This window comes from Propithecus coquereli, unplaced genomic scaffold (assembly GCF_000956105.1).
Source record: "Propithecus coquereli isolate 6110/MARCELLA unplaced genomic scaffold, Pcoq_1.0 Scaffold535, whole genome shotgun sequence".
Lineage (NCBI taxonomy): Eukaryota > Metazoa > Chordata > Mammalia > Primates > Indriidae > Propithecus > Propithecus coquereli.
The window spans coordinates 382,994-394,122 of NW_012151230.1; the positions used below are offsets into that span (position 1 = coordinate 382,994).

Genomic DNA, 11,129 nt, shown 5'->3' on the forward strand with positions numbered 1-11,129 from the left:
ATGGAAAAATGTTCAGCCTTGCTAATAATCAAAGACAGACGAATCTTATGAATATAGTATAACATTTTGCACTTATTAAGCAAGCAGAATCTTAAAAAAATCTTTTAGCTTTGTCTTATGAAGCCAAAAAAAAGGAGAAAGAAACAAAAACAGGCATAGCTTTTAATTCAGTAAAATCAATACGTACCAAATTTTGCACTTATTAAGCAAGCAGAATCTTAAAAAAATCTTTTAGCTTTGTCTTATGAAGCAAAAAAAAAGGAGAAAGAAACAGAGACCTGGCTTGAACATTTGGAGGGCCCCAGAAACGTGTGGTGGTGTTACCAGAACATCCCTGGTAACTAAACAGATTGATCTGCTCTGTGGATTTTCAAACCACACTGTCAGGAATGCTTTGAAATGAGGTAGGTAGCAATGCTGACGGTCTGATGAGGCCTTTCCTATTTGTGACAATAGATGCTAATACCCCTGAGATCTGTTCATCCAGCTGTTTTCTAAGGAGAAAATATTATTGCTGCGATTTCCAAGTTTCTGAAGGGTTGGACTACCCAGCCCTTCAGAGACCCAGTACACCTTGCCTGGTTCCTGCTAACGGTCTCATGTGAAGCCAGGCGTGGGTCAGCTTCAGTGGTCTTGTGGTGGCCTGTGTCACGTTGTGGCTTCACACCCATGGAGCATGCTGAGGGACTGGCCGCGTCCCTGGCTGGTGCCAGTCGTATCTCCCAGCGAGGTCCACGCTTGTGTAAAGATAGGGAAGGACCCAAGAGTGTTATGCAAGACGTAAAATGAGAAGATAAAAAAGCTGGACACCAAACTGTTGAGAGAGCACGAATCCAGTTTTGTTGATAGAAGTTTTTAAAAGGACCTTAAATGGATATGCCAAAAAAGGAGCTGGGCACTCCTATAATCCCAGCACTTTGGGAGGTTGAAGCAGGAGGATCACTTGAGGTCAAGGATTCAAGATCAGCCAGGGCAACATAGTGAGACCTCAACTCCCCCCCAAAAAAAAAAATATCAGCTGAGCACAGTGGCGCATGCCTGCGGTCCCAGCTATGTGGGAGGCTGAGGCAGGAGGATCGCTTGAGCCCAGGAGTTTGAGGTTGCTGTGAGCTAGGCTGATGCCACTGCACTCCAGCCCAGGCAACAGAGCTAGACTCTGTCTCATAAAAAAAAAAAAAAAAAAAAAAAAAAAAGCAACCCACCAATTAAGCATTACTATTTTATGGATAGTTACGTTATAGATGGATTTTACCATATACCTTCAACAGGAGACACCACTATTTCATATACCACTAAGAGGAAAAAACTTGCCAATTACCAATAAAATGCCATTATATATATGGTACATCCTGAGCCAAGATTTTAAAACATGAAATACTGTATTTTAATCGCTGTAGTTTTTAACATACTCTACAATGAAAATATAGTACTTTGATAATCAGGGAAAAAAATATAAAAACTATGATAAGCATTTAAAATAAAAATTCCCAGGCATTCTTGAGCAGCACGACTGGCTGTACCTCCTGGTGTTGCAGGAGGATGGGTGGCGCGTGACCTTACGACACTAACCCAGGTGACTTCCCCTGCAGGGCGCACTTCCCACGCTTCCCGTCAGAGCGCCAGGGGGCTCTGGGTCGGTCTGGAGACGGGTAATCGGTGATGCGAACTGCGAAGTACCGCAGCAGTGGGGGACTGAGAAGGAGGGGAGAAACAGAACGTAACTTACCTCTACCATTTATTCCTAATCTTGTGCATTCGAGACGGGCCGCCTTTCTGTCCTTTCATACCTGGGTGGGGGGTTGTCTTCTGTTCTCCTCCTTTTTTCTTTCTTAGCAGAGGAAGGAAGTGAGGCTTATTTAGTTAAGCGAGTTCTGGTCTTTGTCCTGACCTTTGGCTGCAGAGCTTGTGTGGTTTTTATTTTTTGTCACTGTCCGTTTGCGAAGGCCGTGGTAGGTGCCTGCGTTAACTCTCACGCTGCTCACCCAGACCCGACACGCCGCGGTGGGCCAACGCCTGTCTCCTCCCTCAGGTCACTACTACGTGCCGCTTCTGAGAGCAGAAGACACTTCTTCTCCAGTCATCGGGGAGCTGTGGTCCTCGGACCAGGCGGCCCAGTCCTCTCCTGGGGGCCGCTATGGAGGCAGCCCCAGAGACCCTGTGCTGACCCTGAGAGCCTTCGCAGGGCCCTTGAGTCCGTCTAAGGTGAGCTGCTGTGGAACCTTCTGGAATCAGCTCCTGGCTGGGCCACACCGTTCCTGGGTTTTCTAGCCTGCTGCTTTGTGCTTGGGCTTAGGAACCAGGTCCCATGGAACCTAAGGTCATCCTCTTCCAAAACCAGCTCCCAGGGAGCTGGTGACGGGCTTCAGGACATTTGCCAGAGAAACGTGTTCCTGACTGGTTACGTGTTCGCCAGGCACGTGCTGAGAAGCCCACACTTCTCAGTGCAGCTCAAGTTGCCTGGTTAGACCTCTCCTGTGCCTGGGTCATCCCCGATTCCTCCTGTGCACGTCGGGACCTTCTCCCAGCACCTCGCCAGTCTAGCGAGGCTGTCCCTCGTGACCAGGAGGCTTCCATCTGCAGGGCGAACTTCCAGACCAAGTTTCCTGAGGCCCCAGCTCCCGCCCACGTCCTCGCAAATGTTTTGTGTCACCTCCCTCTCCTGGGGCCCTTCCTCGGTACCCAGACCTCAACCCCTTTGGGCCCCACTCGCATCCCTGATGTTCACATAAACCCTTAGTGGTGGTGGTGCTGGGTCAAAGGTTATGCACATTTTTATGCCAGTTTTGCATTTGGTAATTCTTTCTCCAGCTGAACTATTTCATGCACTGACCTGCATGTAATCTTGTACTAAAAGCTTTCTAAATAAGTTGTTATCTGCAACTATAAAAATGTCTTGAAAATGAGGAGGTATCAGGATTAGATCAGCTCCATAAAACATAAAACTCTAGTAAGAGTGACTCAGAAAGATAAATGTTTATTTTCTTCTCTTGTGATGGGAAGAATGTTAGATGTGTGGTCAGGGGTGGTCGCTCCAAGACACCTGCTGTCCCCAGGGCAAGGCCTCATGCGTAGGCCCTTCTGGTCCTACGATCTGACCCTCATAGCCCAGACTGGGCCGCAGGAAAGAAGACAGCCCCTCGCTGACCTGCAAGTGCAGTCACTGTTAGCTACGAGGCAGGTGGGCCCGGGGTTCTGTTGCCAGAGGGGGTGGCAAGAAGGATGTTGTGAGACAAGCAGATTCTGCAATGCTGGTGGTTCTTTAAGTGTCCCCAGCTGAGTGAGTTGCATCTCTTTTTTTCCCCCTTTTTTTAGAGACAGGGTCTTGCTCTGAGTGCAGTGGCATCATCATAGCTCATCATAGCTCACTGTAGCCTCCAACTCCTGGGCCCAAGCAATCCTCTTGCCTCAGCCTCCTGAGTAGCTGGGACTACAGGTGTCACCACCACACCTGGCTAACTTTTCGTTTTGTAGAGATGGGATCTCGCTATGTTGCTTAGGCTGGTCTCAAACTCCTAGCCTCAAGTGATCCTCCCACCTTGGCCTCCCAGAGTGCTGGGATTACAGGCGTGAGCCACCACGCCCAGCCCTGGCTTCTCTTAATATACCTTTTTCTTCATAGGCAGAAGATTTTCGCAAACTCTGGAAAACTCCACCTCGAGAGAAAGCAAGCTTCTTTCACAATGTCAGGAAATCTGACCCGGAGAGAGGCTTTGAGAGAGTGGGAAGGTAGTTAAAGGACCGTCGCGTGGAGTCATAAAAGCTGAGACGCGGAGCTGTGTGGTGTGCTGTGTGGTTGCATGTTGGTTGATGGTGGAAAATCTAGTCACAGCTGCCTTCAAAGTGATAGTTTCCAGGAATCCTTTACCGGAGCCTCTTCATCAAGGTCTAATTCCTTACCAACTGCACATGATGCAATTTGTATTGCAGAATTAAAACTTAAAACTGTCCCTTCCCAGACCTTCGAGCAGTTCTGTAACGTATTTCTAAGGGATCTTAACATTTTGTGTAAGGTACTGTAAGAATGGATGTTTCCTTGGGAAAAAAAGAAAATCAAACATTCCCCCCCCTGTTTAAAACACAAGAGGCAGGTGTGGCTAGAAACCTATGAATTTTTTAAAAAGTCCCTGAAAAATGTCTATAACCACAAAGCTGAATTATGTTTTAATCAAATAAAACTTCATGGGATTGTTTAGAACGTTTTCTCAAAATACGTGCCCAGTTTCAAGTTTACAACTTGAACTTGAGAAAGACCTCTAAGTTTTTATGTGCGTGGCCCAAACTGGAATCATACGCAGCTTCGTGGGGTTGCTCCGTGAAAATGAGAAAGCCCGTGTGTCAGTGCGGTCCTGCTCTTTGGCCTCTTACCACGGAGCTGTGCTGGTGTGAGGCGCGTTTGGGCTGAGGTCTGCTTCCGTCACGCTGCTGTGCGGCAGCTCCTCACGGGAGCACCGCTGGGTCTCACCCTGTGAGGAAGAGTACTGTTTCAGAAAATGCAAATTGCTTTAGCCCGAAATTTAGGATAAAATTATAACCAAGATGCAGACATTGTTTTGGCACTATTTTCTGTACAATCAGTTCTCTGAGTATCTTTTTAAGGTTTTTCACCTGGTTAATTGTGTTTTCTTTCTTGCAGGGAGCTAGCTCATGAGCTGGGGTATCCCTGGGTTGAATACTGGGAATTTCTGGGCTGTTTTGTTGATCTGTCTTCCCAGGAGGGCCTGCAAAGACTAGAAGAATATCTCGCTCAGCAGGAAGTGGGCAAAAAGCCTCAACCAGAAACAGGAGGAAAGAAAACCTGCTGCAGAGATGGAGCCCCCACCTCTGGTACGGAGGAAGCACACGTCTAGGGGGCTGTAGGTGTGTGTGAAGACTACGGCATCACTTCACGCAGTGTTGCTATTTCTGGTTTTGTTTGCCTTACTCAGCGTGGCAAGTAAAGCCTCATCCTGTGCTGTTTTATAAAACTTACGATAGCCGATCTCCACTGGGTGGGACGCCAATGTTTAGATGTGGCATGTTTTCAGGGAAAGAACAAGGAGGACCTCACACCAGAATTCCGGTGTGTGTTTATAGAAATCAGGGTGCAAAGTGCTTCAGCAGCACAAAAGCAGTGAATGGAATGACCATGATGTAATTTGACTACACAGAACTTAAAATAACTCATGAAAATATCGACAACATTAAAAAGAAAATATAAAGAGTAAGAAAAAAGACAGAAATACCCCAAAAGTGAAATGGGCAAAGGAGAAGGAATTATCCAAAGGAAATAAGTGTGTCTGTCACTAGTGATAAAAAACATCCACCTTTACAACGCAGTGAGGTACCACCCTGAAACCCCAGATCGGTGGGGGCGTGTATTTCCGCCTGTCCTTCCCCAGGGAGCGATGCAGTGAGTGTCTGTCTTGAAATCTGAAGAGGAGGTTTTGAATGTAATTTGTTGCTTGGGTCGTAGGAATTTGCAGGGTGCTGGGGCGGGACAGACCACGCACGGTGCTGTCGCTCACGCCGCTCACGTGCTCCTCTGTCGTCCAGCAGGCAGTGGGAGGACCTGCAGCAATTCCATCTCTGTGGGGGCGTTTCTAGATGAAGACGACAGGAGCTTGGAAGAAATTAAAAATCGGCAAAATGCAGCTCGAAATACTCGCCAGCCCACAGGCAGTGCTTCTGGACACCCAGGTTGCAGCACCCTCCCCGCGGAGCACACGGCGGACTTCATAGAAGCCTCAGAACCGAACAGTCCCCACGGCAGCAGAAACGGGTTCTGCAGCCCCTCGAGTCACGAGACACTGGGAGGGAAGAGGCCAGAGTCCCCCGGCAAGGAGGAAGCATTCCTGTCACCCGTCTCTGGTTTGAGTGCCGAGTTTGAACAACTGAATTTGCAAAATCTAGGAAGTAGCTTTTCCAAGGCACCAAATAAAAATACTATGAAAACTAAAGGTAAGAAGATCCTGACTTCAAGAAAGGACGCGGCAGAAAGTGACTTGTCAGCACCTCCTGCTACAGACGGACTCGGCAATAACCAAAGACAGACGGAGAGTGAAATGTCAGCTGGAGTTGCTAAGATGTCCCTGGGCCCCAGCAGCCCCCGGCAGGGGCCCCCGAGCGGGTGTGGTCCTCAGTCTCCTGCATCCGCCCCCAGCACGCGGGAAACTGCCCACAGGCTCTTCCTTTTTGGGTAGGTGTGTGCCGCCTGCGCACACTTGTGCTCTGTTTCCAGTTCCTTTTAAACCCTGTCTTTTCCCAGTTCGGCCCGACGTTCTCTTTTAGCTCCCATATCTGGTCTCGAGTGTGTGGCTTCTGAATGTTCCTTCGGGGACCTCTCTGGTTAGCCAGGGGTGATTCTAGTGTCTGCTGTTACCTGCTAGGGGAGTAAATGCAACCAGAATGACTGGATCTATTCCAAGACTTCAGTTTGTTTTCGGAAGAAAAACCACCTTGGGGATAGTCTCAGTGTTGTAGGTGATGGAAGTCCCTAGCCGTCTGGTGTTAAGTACCCCCTGAAGGTGGAAATATACAAAAAACGTTTTTGTTTTGTTTTGTTTTTTTAGAGAGACAGGGTCTTGTTCTGTCACCCTGGCTGGAGTGCAGTGGTGTCGTCATAGCTGATTGTAACCTCAAACTCCTGGGCTCAAGCGATCCTCCTGCCTCAGCCTCCTGAATATCTAGGCTGCAGGCACACACCACCATGCCCGGCTAATTTTTCTATGTTTTATAGAAACGGGGTCTTGATATGTTGCCCAGGCTGGTCTCGAACTCCTGGCCTCAAGTGATCCTCCTGCCTCAGCCTCCCTAAGTGCTGGGATTACAGGCACGAGCCACTATGCACAGCCCCTAAACCATATTTTAATAGCAGGGGTGGATCTTGCTACCATAGGAGACCTAAGCTGGCGTCCTGGAGGTATCTTTTCCCTGCCTCCTCCTGCCCTCTGTTCTCAGGACGGTGCGTCCTCATCCACCTCCCTGGCCTTGGGAGACTCCTCTGCACGCTGGCCTGTGCACCCCTGCAGCGGATGCCCTGAGATCTCGGTGATGGGTCAGTAGTTCATGTGCTCAGGCTGGCTAGATTCTCGTGCGTCATTTTGTTCTACGCTGGGTTCTTGAGTTACAATTGCAGTGATACTTTGGAAGTCTTTTTTTGTTTGTTTGTTACCAAAGTTGTTTCTGCTTTTTTTTGAATCCCTTTTATTCTAGAGAGGAGCCATCAAAACTAGATCAAGATGTGTTGGCGGCTCTTGAATGCACAGACATCGACCCCCGTCAGTACCCGGCTGTCCACAGGTGGAAGAGCGCCGTCCTGTGCTACTCGCCCTCAGACAGGCAGAGGTACCAGCGGGAACCCAGAGAACCGTCTTACTGTTGCAGGGTGGTTGCTGGAAGGGAGCACCTGGAATGGTCACGTGAACATGTTAGTGGCTCTTCCGTGACACTGGCAGTCCCAAAGCCAGGCTCACACGTGTAGCTCCCCTGCCGGGGGCTCTGCGCATACAGGATGGACCTCCAGCCAGCCAGGTGGGAAGGCAGCGTGGGTCTGCTGCAGACAAACTGAGGGCTGCCGGGGCGGAAGCAGTCAGGGCACACACTCAGGGTCACACACAATTCTTGTGGAAAATGCATAGAGATTTAAAATTTCCCTGTGCCCGTGGCTCTGAGTTCAGAAGTGCCTCTGCTGTGTCCGGGGCTCGGGTGCCAGTGCCCAGGTCCTCTGCCTCTGCTCTCCCTGACTGCACACCTGTGCTAACAGACCTTCCTTGGTTTCCCCAGTTGGCCAAGCCCCGCACTGAAAGGAAAGTTCAAGTCTCAGCTGCCGGATCTCGGGGGCCCTCACAGCTGCAGTCCAGGGAGAAGCGGTCCTGCGGGAAGCAGCCCTGGGAAGCCCGGCCACACCTCCTGCTGCCCCGGCCTGGGCAGCCCTGGGCACCACAGCCCTGCACACGGGAGCCGCCTGCACAGGGCCATGCGCCTGGCCGAGCTTGCCGCCCTGTAGGGTCGGTACTCGCTGCCGGGCTCCTGCTTTGCTCTCCGTTTTTAAAGAAAGGGTAATATGTTTCTTGCTAAAATTTCACAAAAGATTATATTCTGATTAACTTATTAACCTTCACTTTGAGAGTGTAAGATTTTAGAAAATGCAAGTGTTCTATATAAAATTTAGATTTCTGGTATGTTGGAAGAAGTTAATGAAACCAAACTCAGATACAAATTTTCTGAAAAATGTCGACGTAGTAGGGGTACGGACCTTGTAGGCAGGACTTCTGGGTCTGGGATGCCACAGAGAGGTGCCGAGGCCATTTACTGACAGGTGGTCGTGTGCTCGCCAGACCTCCTGAGCAAACGCTCCAGACTCGGGAGGGAGCGGCTGAGCCGTTAGCGCCAACGTCCCCGCAAAGGTCAATCGCGTGTCATCCTGCCTTCTGGGGGCACCTCCTGGACGGTCTGGCACACGATGATGCCAGAACCCCTCTCAGTTTGCTGGTTGACCCTGTGGTTTAGACGGAGGGAGGAGGTAGATGGCAGGGAGGCAGTGAACCTGGAGTACGTCTCAGACTTGCAGCGATATTCATAATCTGGGTCATTGAAAACATTTAAATTATTGACCAGAAGATAAAAGTAGCTTTTCTCTTAGGGAAAGTCTAGCCATTGGGAGTTATGCAAATAGTCCCACAAAACTCACCAGCAATAATGAAAAGGTGTTTTATTTTTCACCAGCACTTGAGCTTTCAGTCTACTTTATTTAGTTGCCAATGCAGAGATAATAAAATAATCTGTAAATTGTTTCCTAGTTTTGAAATTTATTCCTAGGATTTGCTGAGCATACATGATTATATGGCTGACTATGGCAGATGTATCCTTTATTTTAGAATTCATTCCAGTTGGGATTTCCTTTATGAAAGAGCATTGCTTTACAGTCCAGAAACCAGAAATTTGAGTCCCGTTTCAGTTCCTTGTAATGCTTACTGTAGCCGTTACGCTTGGCTCTGACCGCGGCAGGGTCTGCAGCGTGTGAGCAGCAGGGAGCAGAACGCAGCACCATGTGCTGAAGATTCCGGGAAGAACTAACCTTGCTGAAGGCCGATTTCTTCCTGGGTGTTATAAACAACTGCTCATACACAAGCAGTATTTTGTGAACATTTCCAGTGTCTAATCCAAAAGGAAAAACTACCAATGTTTTTGCTAACTTCAGTGCCTTTTGTAAATCATTTTTAATTTTCCTGAACTTGCTTTTTGAGAATATACAGTGATACTATGTAGGTGTAAGATTGTTTTTTGTTTGTAAAAATTCTGAACTGAAACTTGTGTAAAAAAAAAAAAAAAGCTTATTTCAGCCGAGCACAGTGGTGCGTGCCTGTAGTCCCAGCTACTTGGGAGGCTGAGGCAAGAGGATCGCTTGAGCCCAGGAGTTCAAGTCCAGCCTGGGCAATATAGTGAGACCCCCATCTCTAAAAAAAAATAGAGACAGGTCAGGAAAATTGGAATCAAGATTTAGATTATACAATTCAAAAGTCTGTTACACAGGGTGTTTTAATTTGTTGTGTAGCAGATGAGATCTAGGTACGAGACAGAAATGACATGCTATTCTAAAAAGCAACAGCATTTTAAAAGGGCATCTTTGTTCTCAAAAGAAATCAGAATATGGATATTATATTCACAGTGATGATCTGTTTTCTCTAGAATCTTGGCATATTGTCCTGTATATTATTGTAAATATTCAAATCGAAATTAAAAAGGTGTTTCTGCCCTAGTTTTACGGCCTGCTGCTCCTGTTTCCCAAGGTTCCAAGTTTCACCTTTGACTGTTTCTCCTCTGTCTGAGGTGGTGCCAGTCCCAGCGAATGCGCCGTCACTTCTAAGCCTCAGAGAGCTCTCTCGCCTGTGCCTGGCACGTTGGCCTTTTTGGTAAAATTCAAAGTAGTATTAATCTGAGCACTCAGATTTATTTTGGTTTTGCCCCTTTCTTTCCTAGCACGGTTGTGAAACACTTTCTGGCTTCAGTTCAATGCGCACAAATTTTGTGGCTGCACTTGGCCTGGGAACCTTCTGTGAGTCGGCAGTCGGTGCGAAGTCTTTGGTTTGAAGGAGGTGATGCCCGCGCACCGGGTGGGTGGGCTGCGTGAGGAGTGCCGAGCCTGTCGTTCGCTCCTGGGGAGAAGCAAGCCAGGTCCTTGTGAGTCATGTTTGGATGTTTCCAGAAACTTCCACAGCTTTCAGAGGGAATGGCTGCGGAGCCCTTGTCGGGCCTGGCATCAGCGTTGTCTTCCTCAGCGAGGCGTTGCCTGCTGGGCTGTCGAAGGCACATGGTTTTGCTTTTCTCGTGTCAAAATCCCGTGAGTGTTTTCTACCGTACAGATTGCACTTGGTTTTGTTCCTTTCTCAACCATCTCAGAAGAAAACACTTCGGCACACACAGCAAGACGGTTGTCCCCAGGAGCCAGCTGCCATCTCCTGGCATGCCACTCCCACTGGTGGCACTCAGCTTCCAGGGTGCAGTTTTCTTCAGATGTAGGGTGGTGTTGCCAGTCTTTGGGAAGTCTTCGAGCATCTGTCCCAAACCAGGGGAGTGTCCGTCGTGACGTCACTGGGCCCGTGGCTGACCTGTCCCCAGTCCAGGCATTCACAGTGTACGCCCGAGACCCCGAGGCTGCCCTGGCATCTGGTCAGGCCCGCACACCCTCCTCCCCCGAGACACTGACTGCCCCACTCACCTCCCGAGCTAGAAACTGCCCTCATCTTGCCAATGCTGGGTCTTCCCAGGCATAGTGGCCCTCGTTGTCTGGCTGGAAAAAGCCATTGAAGGAAAAACCACTTAGAAGAGCAAATGTTTTATAGTGAATAGTGGAAAACAAAGTTTGCTGAAAATTTATATTAGAATTTATATTTAATACTAAAATTAAAAGTTCCGTATTCAAGAAAATATAGGTTATAATTGCTCTGTGCTCTTAGAACGAATCAAACATTGAGTTTTTTGCCTAACTTTTCAGTCTAAAAGCCCAGTTTCACATCCTGAACTTTAAATTTAACTCGAGCAGCACACTCTTAAGAGTATCCTTTTGGGGTTTTTTTCAGAAGCATTTGAAGGCTGCTGGGTCACTGGTTTCTTGTGATCCATGGATTAAAAAACACTGTTCTCATGAGGTC

General features: G+C 48.4%; 1 protein-coding gene across 2 annotated transcripts in view; it reads left to right on the forward strand.

Annotated features, from left to right (window-relative positions):
* The window catches only part of ANKLE2 (ankyrin repeat and LEM domain containing 2), a 17,529-nt gene extending 8,243 nt beyond the window's left edge, over nt 1-9,286 (forward strand). For both annotated transcript variants that reach the window (XM_012657262.1, XM_012657263.1), the window contains exons 7-12: nt 2,030-2,202; nt 3,620-3,726; nt 4,634-4,824; nt 5,533-6,175; nt 7,192-7,323; nt 7,762-9,286. In XM_012657262.1, coding sequence (XP_012512716.1) covers nt 2,030-2,202; nt 3,620-3,726; nt 4,634-4,824; nt 5,533-6,175; nt 7,192-7,323; nt 7,762-7,984 — 1,469 coding nt within the window. In that variant the 3' untranslated portion in view covers nt 7,985-9,286. The remainder of the gene's footprint in view (nt 1-2,029; nt 2,203-3,619; nt 3,727-4,633; nt 4,825-5,532; nt 6,176-7,191; nt 7,324-7,761) is intronic.
* The last annotated feature ends 1,843 nt before the right edge of the window (nt 9,287-11,129 follow it).